Source organism: Moschus berezovskii, chromosome 8 (assembly GCF_049115385.1).
Source record: "Moschus berezovskii isolate FMDL1 chromosome 8, NW_MosBer_1.0, whole genome shotgun sequence".
Classification (NCBI taxonomy): domain Eukaryota; kingdom Metazoa; phylum Chordata; class Mammalia; order Artiodactyla; family Moschidae; genus Moschus; species Moschus berezovskii.
Window position 1 is genome coordinate 70,245,685 of NC_142467.1, and position 16,959 is coordinate 70,262,643.

At 38.7% G+C, this 16,959-nt stretch overlaps 1 protein-coding gene across 1 annotated transcript; it reads right to left on the reverse strand.

Annotated features, from left to right (window-relative positions):
* Positions 1–15,103: 15,103 nt before the first annotated feature.
* On the reverse strand, positions 15,104–16,066 carry LOC129558600 (olfactory receptor 2T29-like). The gene has a single exon (XM_055429882.2). The coding sequence runs from the start codon at positions 16,064–16,066 to the stop codon at positions 15,104–15,106; it is 963 nt and encodes a 320-aa protein (XP_055285857.2).
* Between the last annotated feature and the right edge of the window lie 893 nt (positions 16,067–16,959).

The following is a 16,959-nucleotide window of genomic DNA, read 5'->3' on the forward strand; positions in this document are numbered from 1 at the left end:
AGCTTTAGCATCAGTCCTTCCAATGGAGCCCCCCAAAAGAAAGTCTGTCACTGTTTCCACTGTTTCCCCATCTATTTGCCATGAAGTGATGGGACTGGATGCCATGATCTTAGTTTTCTGAATGTTGAGCTTTAAGCCAACTTTTTCACTCTCCTCTTTCACTTTCATCAAGAGGCTCTTTAGTTCTTCACTTTCTGCCATAAGGGTGGTGTCATCCGGAAATCTTGATTCCAGCTTGTGCTTTGTCGAGCGCAGTGTTTCTCATGATGTACTCTGCATATAAATTAAATAAGCAGGGTGACACTATACAGCCTTGACGTACTCCTTTTCCTATTTGGAACCAGTCTGTTGTTCCATGTCCGGTTCTAATTGTTGCTTCCTGACCTGCATACAGATTTCTCAAGAGGCAGGTCAGGTGGTCTGGTATTCCCATCTCTTTCAGAGTTTTCCACAGTTTCTTGTGATCCACACAGTCAAAGGCTTTGGCATAGTCAAAGAAGCAGAGATAGATGTTTTTCTGAAACAATCTTGCTTTTCGATGACCCAACAGATGTTGGCAATTTGATCTCTGGTACCTCTGCCTTTTCTAAAACCAGCTTCAACATCTGGAAGCTCACAGTTCACGTATTGCTGAAACCTGGCTTGGAGAATTTTGAGCATTACTTTACTAGCATGTGAGATGAGTGCAACTGTGCAGTAGTTTGAGCATTCTTTGGCATTACCTTTCTTTGGGATTGGAATGAAAACTGACCTTTTCCAGTCCTGTAGCCACTGCTGAGTTTTCCAAATTTGCTGACATATTCAGTGCAGCACTTTCACAGCATCATCTTTTAAGATTTGAAATAGCTCAACTGGAATTTTCACCTCGACTAACATTGTTTGTAGTGATGCTTCCTAAGGCCCTCTTGACTTCACAATGCAGGATGTCTGGCACTAGGTTAGTGATCACACCATTGTGATTATCTGGGTCGTGAAGATCTTTTTTGTATAGTTCTGTGTATTCTTGCCACCTCTTAATATCTTCTGCTTCTGCTAGGTCCATACCATTTCTGTCCTTTATTGAGCCCATCTTTGCATGAAATATTCCCTTGTTATCTCTAATTTTCTTGAGAGGTCTTTAGTCTTTCCCATTCTACTGTTTTCCTCTATTTCTTTGCACTGATTTCTGAGGAAGGCTTTCTTGTCTCTCATTGCTATTCTTTGGAACTCTGCATTCATATGGGAGTATTTTTCCTTTTCTCCTTTGGCTTTCATTTCTCTTCTTCTTCACAGCTATTTGTAAGGCCTCCTCAGACAGCCAGTTTGCTTTTCTGGATTTCTTTTTCTTGGGGATGATCTTGATCCCTGTCTCCTGGACAGTGGTATGAACCTCTATCCATAGTTCTTCAGGCACTCTGCCTATCAGATCTAGTCCCTTAAATCTATTTCTCATTTCTACTGTATAATCCTTATGGATTTAATTTTGGTCATGTCTGACTGCAAGGAGATCCAACCAGTCCATTCTAAAGGAGATCAATCCTGGGTGTTCATTGAAAGGACTGATGCTAAAGCTGAAACTCCAATACTTTGGCCATCTCATGTGACGAGTTGACTCACTGGAAAAGACTCTGATGCTGGGAGGGATTGGGGGCAGGAGGAGAAGGGGACGACAGAGAATGAGATGGCTGGATGGCATCACCGACTCGATGGACATGAGTTTGAGTGAACTCCGGGAGTTGGTGATGGACAGGGAGGCCTGGCGTGCTGTGATTTATGGAGTCGCAGAGTCGGACATGACTGAGCGACTGAACTGAACTAAACGGAACTGAACTGAATGGTCTAGTGGTTTTCCCCACTTTCTTCAATTTAAGTCTGAATTTGTCAATAAGGAATTCATGATCTGAGCCACAGTCAGCTCCCAGTCTTGTTTTTGCTGACTGCATAGAGCTTCTCCATCTTTGGCTGCAAAGAATATAATCAATCTGATTTCAGTGTTGACCATCTGGTTATGTCCATGTGTAGAGTCTTCTCTTGTGTTGTTGGAAGCAGGTGTTTGCTATGACCTGTGCGTTCTCTTGGCAAAACTCTATTAGCTTTTGCCTTGCTTCGTTCTGTATTCCAAGGCCAAATTTGCCCGTTATTCCAGGTGTTTCCTGACTTCCTACTTTTGTATTCCAGTCCCCTATAATGAAAAGGACATCTTTTTGGGTGTTAGTTCTAGAAGGTCTCTTAGATCTTCATAAAAACCATTCAACTTCACCTTCCTCAGCATTACTGGTCAAAGCATAGACTTGGATTACTGTTATATTGAATGATTTTCCTTGGAAATGAACAGAGATCATTCTGTCATTTTGGAGATTGCATCTAAGTATTGTATTTTGGACTTTTTTGTTGACTATAATGACTACTCCAATTCTTCTAAGGGATTCTTGCCCACAGTAGTGGGTCATCTTAGTTAAATTCACCCATTTCATAGATAACTTCTCTATCTGGGCCATCGTAAATAGTACTGCTATGAACACACGTGCATATATCCTTTTGGAATATTGTTTTCATGTTTTTAGATATATACCCAGGGATAGAATTGCTGGATCATATGGTAGTTCTGTTTTTCGCTTTTTGAGGAAGATCCATACTGTTTTTCCATAGTGATGTAGTTTACATTCCCAACAAGTGTTCAGATATTCTTTCTATTTGTTATTTGTAGAGTTTTTTATGATATCCATTTGGACAGGTGTGATGTGCTATCTCACTGTGTGTTTGGATTTTCATTCTCTAATAATTTGTAATGTTGAGCGTATTTTCATGTCTCTGTTGCTCATCTATATGTCTTCTTTGAAAAAAATGTCTATTCTGCCCACTTATTTTATTGAGTCTTTTTTTTTATTAACTTGTGTGAGTTGTTTATTTATTTTGTATATTAATCTCTTGGTCACATCATTTGCAAAAATTTTCTCCCAGTTTTTAGTTTGTATTTTTGTTTTGTCAAGTTTTATTTTTTATTTTTATTTTTACAACGTTGTGTTAGTTTTTGCCATGCCACAGTGTGAGTCAGCTATAATTATGCATATATCCTCTCCCCTTTGAGCTTCCTTCCTTTTTTATTAACTTCCATTTGTTTACTTTTGCTTTTATTTATTTTTCCTTAAGAGACAAATATAAAATATATTGCTATAATTTATGTCATAGTGTTTTGTCCATGTTTTTTCTAGGAGTTTTATGACTTTAGGTCTTAAATTTAGGACTTTAGTCAAACTTGACTTTTTTTTTTAATGTGGTGTGAAGAAATGTTCTAATTTCATTGCTATTCACATAGCTGTCTATTTTCCCCAGTATCAGTTATTGAAGAGACTGTCTTTTCTCTATTGTGTATTCTTGCTCTATTGTTGTAAGTTAATTGACCATAGATATGTGGGATTTTTCCTGAGCTCTTTCTTCTGTTTCATTGCTCTATGTGGATACTTTGCGCCACTGCCATACTATTTTGATTACTGGAGCTTTATAGTACCTTCTGAAGTCTGGGTACCTGATACTTCCAGATTTGTTCTTTTTCTTTTTTTTAAATCAAGATTGCTTTACTAATTTGGAATTTTATGTGGCCCCATATGAATTTCAAGATTATTTACTCTATTTCTGTAAAAATGTGCAAGGAAATTTTTGATAGGATAGAATTAAATTTTGATTGCTTTGGGAAATATGGCCATTTTAACAATATTAATTCTGCTAATCCAAGAACATGGTCTATCTTTCCATTTCTTTATACCATCTTCAATTTCCTTCATCAGGGTCTTATAATTCTTAGAGTATAGGCTTTCATCATATGCGGGGCTTCCGAGGTGGCAGTGATGGTAAAAAAACTCACCTATCATGCAGGAGATGTAAGAGATGTGGGTTCAATCCATGGGTAAGGAAGATCCCCTGGAGTAGGAAATAGCAACCCACTCTAATATTGTTGTCTGGAGAATCCCAAGGACAGAGGAGCCTGGAGGGCTACTGTCCATAAGGTTGCAAAGAGTTGGACTGAAGCCATTTAGCACTTTCATCATATGGGTTAAGTCTATTTCTCAGTATCTTATTCTTTTTATGAGATTTTTAAAAAGAACTTTTTTTTTGTTTGCTTGTTTTCCTCTTTCTGATCATTTACCAACGTGACAGTTTTCAAATACACCATACAACAGTGTTAACTACTGTCATAAATATTGTCAGTGTGTGTATTACATTCCTGGCACTTATTTTTTTTGTTCCTTTTGACTCTCTTCATCCAATTTCTGCCCCCGTGCACTTATGATAACAACAAATCTGATCTCCTTTTCTATGAGTTTATATTTTTGTTTTTGTTTTAGATCCAATGTAGAAGTAAGATCAAACAGTATTTCTCTTTGGCTTATTTAACTAGGCATAATAGCTGTTAGCTCTAACTCTATTGCCTCACATGGTAAGATTTCCATCTTTTTTTTTCTCATGAAATGAATTTTACTAAGATTATATTCTGTAAATATTCTCAGGATTTAAGAGAGTTCTACTGTGAAAAATATAGCACTAAGATTGATCTTAATAAGGAAAGAAAGTAATTTTGGTTTATACTTTGCAACATTTTGTATACTTTGCATTCTCCATGTCATCATTAAATAACAAATATTATGGGGGAAAAAAGTGGTTTCCCATGTGGTGCTAGTGGTAAAGAATCTGCCTGTCAACACAGTAGATGTAAGAGACATGGGTTTGATCCCTGGGTTGGGAAGATTCCTGGAGAAGGTCATGACAACCCATTCCAGTATCTTTGCCTGGAGAAACTTGGCAAGCTACAGTTCATTGGGTCTGTCGGACACGACTGAAGCAACTTAGCACACATGGAGTAAATGAAAACAAAATATCATACTGAAGACTAAATTTCTACACAGTAATATTTTATCACTAATTAAGGTTAGATTCCATTTTTTAAAGATTTTCCTTTATGTAGATCATTTTCTATTTATTTATTTGGAGTATAATTGCTTTACAATGTTGTGTTCGTTTCTTCTATACAACAAGTTGAAACAGCTATATGTATACATACATCCCCTCTCTCTTGAGCCTTCCTTTCACTTCACCATTCCACTCCTCTAGGTCATCACAGAGCACTGAGCTGAGCTCCTGTGCTCTGCTGCAACTTCTCAGTAGCTACCTAGTTTACACATGGTACAATATATTTATCAATGCTACCTCTCTCAACTTGTTCCTCCCTCTCTTTTGTTTCTTGTGTCCTCAAATTAGTTCTCTAAGTCTGTGTCTTTATTCCTGACCTGAAAATAGGCTCATCTAGTATTTTTCTAGATTCCATATATGTGTGCTGTGGTAATATACAATGCTTGCTTTTCTCTTTCTGATTTACTGCACTCTGTATGACATATTCAAGGTTCATCCACATCACCACAAATGAATGACCCAATTTTGTTCAGTTTTTGGCTGAGTAACATTAAATTGTATACAATGGAATAGAACAATTTTTGTTGTTGTTCAGTTGCCAAGTGGTGTCCAACTCTTTGCGACCCAATGAACTGCAGCACACCAGGCTTCCCTGTCCTTCACTATCTCCCTGAGTTTGCTCAAATTCACATCCATTGAGTCAGTCATGCCATCCAACTATCTCATCCTCTGTCGCCCGCTTCTCCTCTTGCCCTCAATCTTTCCCATCATCAGAGTCTTTTCCAAAGAGTCTGCTCTTCACATCAGGCGTGTTGCAGAAAACACAGATTCTATCTCATTTTGGAGATGAGGGAACATTCAAGAGAAATCACATCAACTGTGTAGTCTTAAGGAGACACAGCTCACATCTGCCAAGGTTGGACAGAAAATATGGATCTCCTTCATTTGTGTTATCCATCTATTTTGTTCAGTATATATATATTTAATATTGAAGAAAAAATTAAGTGGATTGCTTTTAATTGAATTAAACCTAGTGCTGAAATAAAAGAAAATTCTGTGAGAGGTTTTGAGCACTGCTGGGGCTCAGAAGTAAGATTTATTGGGGGAAGGGTTCACAGATGACACCAATGGTTTCAGCACAATTTCAAATTTTCTGGCTTATCTTTCCCTTCAAAGTCAGGTTGTATGGCTGATTTGATGTAGGGTGATAAGGAAACATAATGGAGGTACATGGCTTGGTGGATAAGGACCATGAAAATTCACAGTACTGGTGGTTTTTGTGTGGACCACAAGATAATATCTTTCTGTTCAAGAACTGCCCTGATTCTGGATCTTTCTGAGCACAAGCTGGAAGGGTGGCCTTGGGCAAGTAACTTCAACTTTCTGAGTGTCAATTCTGTCTCTTCCAAGAAGGGGACTGGAATAATAATAATGATGATTTCCTTGTGTTCTTATAAAGACAGATGAGTACCTGTTAAGAGAACAAGTTTTCTCTGGAGAACAGTTCCTTCATCTATTTAATAAATACTAAAGTTGAGAGGAAAGCAAGGAAATGGAGTTAAAGCTGAACAAACTACCCACAGGACTTCTGCCCTCTAGTACCTTACTGGCAGATAAGATGTACATACTTTTGGTCAAGGACCCTGGACAAGGAGTCTTAGATGAGGGCTCTGGCCAAATTTCATGAGAGTCCAGGACGGACTTGGTCAGATCTTTTAAATGTGGGTGCTTATACTGCTTGGGCAATTTTTAAATAGCCTCAGAATCTTTTCATGTGCAAATTAAATTCCTACAACACACCTATATATTAAGAATATGTTCTCATTTTTACAGTGTAGGAAACCGAGTCTTACAGGAGATATTTTTTTCATCCAATACTTGAGACTGAGAGGTCAATGATTTGCTAAATTTACTCAGTGAATAAATGGTAAAGACAGGCCATGAAGACAATGGTTTGAAACCCAAGGACATTGTTGACTTAGTCGAGAATTAAGGGAAACAGTTTGCTTGAAACAGCTGGAACTTTGAAATTCAGAAAAGAGACATAGAACTAGAACAAAATGCAGTCAACCCTGCCTGCAGAATTTTCCTCTGAGAAACAGGCTGCTCTTGGGTGGTTGCAGAGTCAGGCTTTGCCTGGAGTATCAGCAGCAGTAACCCTCAAAACCACTGGATGACAGCATTGACCGATCAGTATGGATCCCCTCAGGGCCTGAGATAGCTCCTTTTCCAACCTGGATAGTCATGGGACCTGTTCTCACTGCTGCAAAATGGATGTTGGGAGACTAGGACAAACACCTCCTCTAAGATTTGGACAGTTGCTCTGTGTGAATGCTAAGGCTGCTCATGTGTCTGCATTGGGCACAGAGCTCTTTCCAAGACTGGTAGCCACTATACACAGCAAGCACAAGGCCTGGAGGGGGATTTTTCCATAGAGACAAGGAGTACTGGAGAAGGGAAAGGACCTGAGGAGAGCACGCGGTGTCATCAGGCTACCTAACTGAGAAACTGCTGACCAGATGGAGGGTTCCTTTATAGTCAACAGGGGATCTGACTGCAGAGGACAGAGATGACAGGACAGATACCAATAAGGCCAGGATATTTCAGTCACTGAGCACTCTGAAAATATTCCCAGAGACACAGGACATACTCTGTCCCAGTTCACCAGTGAGTGCCCAGTTCAGATATGAGGCCTTAATGTCTCCATCTCCATCGGCAAGAGAGGGCGGTAAAGATCTTAAATGTTCCATTTCTCGGACTATCTTATTCTCAGAAGAGCAAGACTGATGTTGTCTTAACAGCAGTGAGGATGTACCTTTTAAGAGAACAAGTTTTCTCTGGAGAACAGTTCCTTCATCCACTTAATAAGCACTGAAGTTGAGAGGAATGCAAGGAAATGGAGTCAAAGCTAAACAAATTACCCACAGAACTTCTGTTTTCTGGTACCTTGCTGGCAGATAAGCAGATGTATATACTTTTGGTCAAGGAGTCTGGACAAGGAGTCTTAGATGAGGGATCTGGCCAGAGGATACTCTGTGGATAGATGAGCTCTCTAAGGAAGGGCGTGAAGCTGATGCTGAGGGACAGGTGGCATACGTGAAAAATATATATGTAAATGAGAGAACAGGCAGGATGTGCATTCCAAGTGCAAAGGATAAACAGAAGGCCCAGAGAGAAGGATGTTAATGTCTTCCAGAAATTTGGGGAAGAAAATGAAGTTGACACTGGATAAGTGGTAAGAGTTGAGGGGAAATGTCACTATAAAGGGGAGCATGGAAGGAGGCTCCAGGTAAAGAAAAGCTATAATTCACTGGGTTTAGAGTCTTCAGGTGTTATGCAACGTGAAGCTTTTCCCTGAATAAAAGTCCCTATAGGCCTTGTGAAACAGCTACAGGTTGACTTGTTGTCTATGTGGTATGTATCCAGTCCATGAAACATCACTGAATGAAGCCATTTCCTCTTTAATTCCTCTCCTCCCATTTTCTCTTAAATTCATTCTAATTAGACTGTTGTACCCGTCCTTCCTCTGAGTCCACTTCCCCCAGGCCACAATGACGTTAACATCTTCAAATATAATGATCAATTTTCAGTATTCATCTTTCTTAAGCAATGTCTTGAAGTGAGTACCATGGATTCCTCCACCTTGCTTAGAACCCTAGCTTCATTTGATTTCTGGGATACCACTTTTTTTTTTTCTCCTTCTTCAGCAAACTTCTTTTGGTTATCTTTGTTGAAAAACAGAGTTGGTCAGAAGTGGCCCTGACTTGGTTTGTGCTGAGGCAGAACAGCTGTTACTGAAGTTTGGGGATGCTGTGTTAACATTGATATGGTCTTAAGGTAGTTTAGTAAATTCTGGGTCCCTTATATGCCACAGTATGTTGTGGGGATAAATGAATGTGTGAGTGTGCTTTAAGTGGAAATTAATTGAATCATTGACAAGGTAATATTTCTAGTAATATAACATTGAAAAAATAAAATTTCATGTCTATCTCATAATACACTAAAAATATTACATGCTGATGAAAAAGTTGTATGTATTTTTTAACCTGAAAAGAATGTAAAAGATAACTTCTACAGTAATAGGATGGAGAAGGTCTTCATAAAAAAAATAGGAATTTCCAAACCAAAAATAAATGACACCATAAAAATCTACACAACACAGAAAAATATAGGCATATGTTGAAATCTCACTTTTTGGAAAGGCATTGCATATATAATAAGAGATTAATAATAATGGTACATAAATGAAATAAGTCAAACAGAAGACAAACTATGGAGTCAAAAATTGTAATCTTTTAATTGACTAATCCATAGCTTAAGAAATACTCTAGAACAATGAACATAGAAAAACTAAAAAGGTTTGGAAAGAATATAAATCAAAATTTGTCAGAAAAATCCAAAGATATAACCTCGATTAAATTTATATGTTGGCAAAAACATGCAAAGTGTAGCTAATATTGATGAGTAATTACATCAGGATATAAGTAGAAAAGATTTTTATCTAGGGATGGAGAATGACTCAAAGACATCAACAAAAGGAAATTCTCTCTAGCCCCGGTTCCAAGAAGCAATGGAAGAATTAACCGTTTCCAGGATCTACAATAGTTGAAGCTGCAGAGGGTAGGACCACTGGTGAGACCTGGGCCCGAGCTGGAGGAACTTGGTCACTGCTAGTTGCAGCTGAGCAGAGAAGGTGCTGAAACAGTATTCAGACCTGAGTCTGCTGCTACCCTTCAATCTCCTTCTGGAGTCTCTCACTGGCCAAACAATCTAGAAGGCAGAGGGACAAGTGGCATACTCTGGTTACAGAGCAGAAAGAAGATAAGCCACGTATGAGGGACAGGATAGAAATGCTAACACAGTGGGGATGTATGAATCCGATCCTCTTTCTTTTCAGGCAGTGGGGGGGAACTAATTAATCTAAATTCTAAATTAGAATTTCATAGCATGCAGATTAATACTTTGTATTAAAATTCAAAAATCATCGATTATTTGAACCGTTTTACTTGGGATTCTGTCCTCTGAAAGTAAATGTATATGTGAAGAAACGTATTTGTATGAGACAATTGTTTCTCAAATAACAGTTACTATGATTGAACGATGACATCAATAAGTCCATTACTAAGCTATTTAATTCAAAATTACTGGCAAATCCATCTTTTGGAATATGATCCAGTTCCAGGCACTGAAGTAGTAAGATACTTGAAACACAGTGAAGCAGAACAAAGGCTAACAGAGTTTTGCCAAGAGAACACATTGGTCATAGCAAACACCCTCTTGAAACAACACAAGAGATTATTCTGCACATGAACATCACCAAATGATCAACACTGAAAGCAGACTGATATATTCTTTGGAGCCAAAGATGGAGAATCTCTATACAGTCAGCAAAAACAAGACCTAGAGATGACAGTGCATATTGCTGACCCTGCTTGCTGTATCAATGGTATTGCTGATCCTGTATGTTATGCCAGTTGTCTGCTGTTCACACTGTCTGCACTATTTGCTGAACCCAGGTCAGGTAAGGAGTGAGTTAAGAGGCTAGAAGAAGACTCGAGGAGCCAGGAGCCGTGGGAACTGCAGACGTGTTTATTCTCTCCTGGCTGACACAGCAGTTGTAGCAGCAAACACACAATATTCTCTCTTCTCGTGGCTGACCCAACGGACACAGCTGTGTTACAGCAGTAATTTGCCCTCTTTCTAGGTGGAGCCCATATATTCCTACAGCATAAAGTAGCTCATGACCAAGCGAGTACCTCGTGATGCGCATGCACAGTGATATAAATGATCTCAGCTGTTACATAGTCATTATTTACAAAATGTGGAGTGAGAGAGCCTGAACATACTATCTTGGCTAATTTGATCTTTCCCTACACTGTGACTCAGATCATGAGCTCCTTATTGCAAAATTCAGGCCTAAATTGAAGAAAGTAAGGAAAACCACTAGACCATTCAGATATGACTTAAATCACATCCCTTATGATTATGCAGTGGAGGTGACAAATAAATTCAAGGGATTAGATCTGGTTGACGGAGTGCCTGAATAACTATGATGGAGGTTCATAACACTGTACATGAGGCAGTGACCAAAATCATACCAAAGAAAATGAAATGCAAGAAGGCAAAATGGTTTTCTGAGGAGGCTCTACAAATAGTTGAGAAAAGAAGAGAAATAAAAGACAAAGGAGAAAGGGAAAGATATACCCATCTGAATGCAGAGTTCCAAAGAATATCAAGGAGAAATAAGAAAGCTTTCTTAAGTGAACAATGCAAAGAAGTAGAGCAAAAAAATAGAATGGGAAAGTCTAGAGATCTCCTCCAGAAAATTGGAGATAGTGAGGGAAAATTTCATGCAAGTATAGGCACAATAAAGGGCAAAAATTATAAGGACCTAATAAGCAGAAGAGATTAAGAAGAGCTGGTAAGAATACACAGAAAATCTATACAAAAAAGGTCTTCATGACCTAGATAGCCACGATAGTGTGGCCACTCACCTAGAGCCAGATATCCAAGAATGTGAAGTTAAGTGGGCCTTAGAAAGCATTGCTACATACAACGTTAGTGAAAGTGATGGAATTCCTGCTGAGCTATTTCTAATCCTGAAAGATGATGCTGTTAAAGTGCTACACTGAATATGGCAGCAAATTTGGAAAATGCAGCAGTGGCCACCACAGGACTGGAAAAGGTCAGTGTTCATTTCAATCCCAAAGAAGAGCAATGCTAAAGAATGTTCAAACTACCTTAAAATTGCACTCAATGCATATGCTAGTGAGGTGTTGCTCAAAATCCTTCAAACTAGGTTTCAGCAGTTTGAAAACCAGCAACCTCCAGAGGTACAAGCTGGGTGTAGAAAAGGCAGAGGAACCAGAGATTAAATTGTCAACATTCTCTAATCATAGAGAAAGCAAGGCAATTTCAGGAAAACATCTACTTCTGCTTCACTGACTAAAATAAAGCCTTTGACTGTGTGGATCACAACAAACTGAGGAAAATTCTTAAAAAGATATGACTACCAGACCACCTTATCTTTCTCCTGAGAAACTTGCAGTCAAGTCAAGAAGCAACACCTTGAATCAGACATGCAACAATGAACTGGTTCAATATTGGTAAAGGAGTATGTCAAGACTGTATAATTTAACCATGCTTATTTAATTTGTATGCAGAGTACATCGTGCATAATGTCAGGTTGAATGAGTTACAAACTAGAATCACAATTTCCAGGAAAAATATCAACAACCTCAGGCATGCAGATGATACTATCTTAATGGCAGAATGTGAAGAGGAATTAAATTGCCTCTTGATGAAGGTGAAAGAGGAGAGTGAAAAAGCTAACTTAAAACTCACTGTTCAAAAAACTAAGTTCATGATATCTGGTTCCATCACTTCATGGCAAATACCAAGAGAAAAAGTGAAAATGGTGACCCATTTTATTTTATTGTGCTCCAAAATCACTATGGATGGTGACTGCAACCATGAAATTAAAAGATATTTGCTCCTTGGAAGAAAAGCTATGACAAACTCAGACAGTGTATTAAATATCAGAGACATCACTTTGCCAAAAAAGTTCATATGGTGAAAGCTATGGCTTTCTAGTAGTCATGTATGGATATAAGAAAAGTGAATGTGAAAGTCAGTCAGTTGTGTCTGACTTTCTGAGACTCTGTGGACTATACAGTCCATGGAATTCTCCAGGCCAGAATACTGGAGTGCACAACCTTTCCCTTCTCCAGAGGATCTTCCCAACCCAGGGATCAAACCCAGGTCTCCTGTATTTTTTACCAGCTGAGCCACAAGGGAAACCCAAGAATACTGGAGTGGGTAACCTACCCTTCTCCAGAGGATCTTCCCAACCCAGAAATCGAATCAGGGTCTCCTGCATTGCAGGCGGATTTTTTTACCAACTGAGCTATTAGGGAAGCCCATGGATGTGAATTGAATCATAAAGAAGGCTGAGCCCGAAGAATTAATATTTTCAAACTGTGGCACTTGAGAAGATTCTTGAGAGTCTCTTGGATTGCAAGGATATCAAACCAGTGAATCCTAAAGGAAATCAACCCTGAATATTCATTGGAGGGACTGATGCTGAAGCTCCAATACTTTGGCCACCTGATGCAAAGAGCTGACTCATTGGGAAAGACCTTGATTCTGGGAAAGATTGAGGGCAAGAGGAAAAGGGAGTGACTGGATGAGATGGTTGGATAGCATCACCAACTTAATGGATTTGAGTTTGAACACACTCCAGGAGATAGTGAAGGACAGGGAATGCTGGCATGCTGCAGTCCATAGGGTCACAGAGAATCAGACATGAGTGAGCAACTGAGCAACAGTAACAAAACACCATTCAATTCTCATTCTCACTCACCTCATCTCCCCATCTCTAATGTTAAACTTCCCAGTTGATTTCCACTGATTTAACTTTTCAAAAAGAATACTCTCATTGTTTGGTTGATGTTTGTAAAACTCTGGATCACAGAAGGTCAAGAAATGAGGCTATAAAGTAAGACAGGAAAGGAGAAGCCATTGGAACATTTTCTTCTCCTGCTTGGTAAACTGTCTGACCTTTGTGCTATTCTTTTTCTGTGTCCTTGAACAATCCCTTTCCTCTCTTCTAGTTGTTTATACTCATCTAAAGTTAACATCTGGTCACCATTCAACACTGAATTCCAGGGGTTGCTCTCAACCTTCTATTTTACCCAACTTACATGTCACAGATAGAACTGATATCTCTTTATGAGCTGTACCCATTCTTCATGAACATCAAGACACAGCAAATACTTTATAGAACCCATTTGTGTGTAAAAACACAGCTACAGATCCAGATCCCTTGGGAACAGCAGCCTTATAGTATTCAGATTTTACTCTCATTAACTTTCATTTTGGATTATAGTTTAGTATAGGAAATATTCATTGAATAATTGAATAAATAAATGAGTTTGAAATTTGATATCCTGATTCTTTTTGTGTAATAAATTACATACTTCAAAACTTGGTTCAGATGTCACCCCATGGAGGAATCTTCTCTAAATCTTTCTGCCAATTATATATTTCCCTCTGTCCTTTATGCAATTCTGCGTTCTAAACCTACTACTTGCACAGAACAATTAACCTTCACTAAATGCCTTCAGCGGAGAAGGCAATGGCAAGCCACTCCAGTACTATTGCCTAGAAAATCCCATGGATGGAGGAGCCTGGTAGGCTGCAGTACGTGGGGTCGCTAAGGGTCAGACACGACTGAGCGACTTCACTTTCACTTTTCACTTTCACACATTGGAGAAGGAAATGGCAACCCACTCCAGTGTTCTTGCCTGGAGAATCCCAGGGATGGGGGAGCCTAGTGGGCTTCCATCTATGGGGTCACACAGAGTCGGACACGACTGAAGTGACTTAGCAGCAGCAGCAGCAGCAGCAAATGCCTTCAGAATTCACCCATGTGGAACAAAGCAGGCCATATAAAGTTGGGCAGAGACAGGATTATCTCAGTAATAATTAGCCATATTAAAATGAGCATGTTTTCTTAGGTATAATGTCATTTACATTGCCACAAAGCAGAAGACAAAATCAATAAAGGAGTGAGGATTGATAGTCTAACTGTTTATGTGGAGTAAGTGTTTATTTATAGAAAAGTAGCATGAATAAGCTGCAGTCCATGGGGTCACGAAGGGTTGGACACGACTGAGCGACTTCACTTTCACTTTTCACTTTCATGCTGTTCTTGCCTGGAGAATCCCAGGGATGGGGGAGCCTGGTGGGCTGCCGTTTATGGGGTCGCACAGAGTCGGACACGACTGAAGCGACTTAGCAGCAGCAGCATGAATAAGAATAGTACAAACCATATACCCTTTACTCAGAATCCTCAGTTGTTAATATTGTATAGTTTTTGTTTCATTATCACCCATTTAATCAATTTCATAGCATTTCATAACTTTTTTCTTTTAACCATTTTTATTATGTTTCCAAAGAATATATATGTATATTCATCTACAAAGTCATAGTGCAGTTATCAGCTTCAGTAAATAACATCAATACAGTATAATTGTATAATGCATTTTGAGTGGAGAAGGATTGGAAAACTGGAGAGTTTTCTCATTCAAGGAAGGACTTCTCTAAAAAAGTGTGAAAATGAGATATCATAGTATAGAATTCTAAGCGGTGCTGTTGGCATAAGAATCTAAACTTATGAAATGTAAAGAGAAGGTAAAACACATTAATACAAAGTTTCTTACTTTAAAGTTTCTTGAAAAACAATTCCCACATTCAAAATTTTCTTCAGAGCCCCCATAACATCCTTATTCCTTAGACTATAGATTAAAGGGTTTAGTACAGGAGTGAGTATGGTATAAAAGATAGATACCATCATGTCCTTCTCAGGGGTGTGGTAGGAGTTGGGAAGCATATATGTGTATATGGCAGCCCCATAAAAGAGGATGACCACAGTCATGTGGGAGGAACAAGTGGCAAATGCCTTCTTCTGACCTTCTGCTGAATTTATCCTGTGAATGGTGAGGAGGATAAAATAGTAAGAGCCTGAAATGATTGTCACAGGAATGAGGAGCATGAGGACACAACACAGGTACATGAAAATCTCATAGAGGGAGGTGTCTGAGCAGGAAAGCTTTAATACAGCAGGAACTTCACAGAAGAAATGATGGATCTCCAGGGATCTGCAGAAGGGGAAGGTCATGGTGATGGGAGTAAACAAGAAGCCATCCACTGAGCCCAGAAACCAGCAGCCAGATGCCAGGAAGAGACACACCCTGTGGTTCATGAAGACAGGGTAATGGAGAGGATGGCAAATGGCCATGTAGCGATCATAGGCCATGGAGGCTAGAAGGAAAAATTCTGAACCTGCTAGTGTCACATAGAGGAACATCTGAATCCCACATTCAGGGACTGAGATCTTATTCACACCTGTGATCTGGTCCATGAGCATCTTAGGTACAGTAACAGAAATGTACATCATGTCCATGAAAGACAACTGACTGATGAAAAAGTACATGGGGGTGTGGAGGTGAGCATCAGAATATATCAAAAAAATCAGAATGGTATTTCCAGACAAGGCCATTAGGAAAACCACAAAAATGACCAAACAAAGGAGAGCAGGGTGTTGTGATTGACTGAAGATTCCCACCAGAGTAAAATCTAATCTTTCAGTGTAGCTGTTCATCCAGGTGATATTGTCCATGAGGTTTCACCTAGGCCACCAAGGAGAGCTTTGAAGTTAATGGATCACTTATAGGAGTCTACCAACTGAAATGAAGATTTACTGAGAGAGTGCACATATATGTATGTGTGTATATGAGTGTGTATGTGTATGTGTGTACCACTCAATTGTGCTAACGAGAGGAAATTCTATGACCCTGTAGATATGGAGTTTTAAAAGTATCTATAATTCTATAGATTACTAGAAAACTAGTAATTCACAACTGTGGGTCTAAAAAATTGCTAACTTATAGCTGTGTTGCTGCAGTTGAAGTTTATGGCATCTGATGATGTAATGTCCTTCATGGAGAAGAATGGAAATTTATGTAGTGTCTGGCCTGTGCAAACAAAAAATAAATTACTTTTTTAAAAAAAAGATATTACACTCTTCTAAAATGTTTTTTATAGAACTTGGAATTTTATTATTCCCAGTTTAAGGATCCAACTGGGAGTTTTAAAACTCTTGGAGGTATATCACATGTAAGAAAGATTTTAAAAGTTACTGAAATATAATTTAAGGAAAATCTATACAAAACATTTGAATCTCTTTTGTCTATAGGACTGGGTGACACTGTGAGGCACTGTGGTTATGTGGAGTGTACATATACATATAATTATGTATATATATTTAAATTTTAAACAAATATATCTATGTGGTGTGTGCTAAGTCTATATAAATATAAATAAATATGGATAAATATATAATATGTTTTCTAAATGTTATCCTGTCTAAGCAGAGCTTTATGTAGAAATCCATCTTATTTCTGTCTGGTACATGTGTTTCCAAGTTGAAAATTCATCTGCTTTAAAGGGTTACTGCCACCTATCAGACAAAATTTTGGTTATTTTCCCAAATGTTATCTGCTTTAATACACA

Bases quoted from the DNA above. Each gene is read 5' to 3' on its own strand.
- LOC129558600 (XM_055429882.2), bottom strand. From the start codon at position 16,066: ATGGACAATATCACCTGGATGAACAGCTACACTGAAAGATTAGATTTT.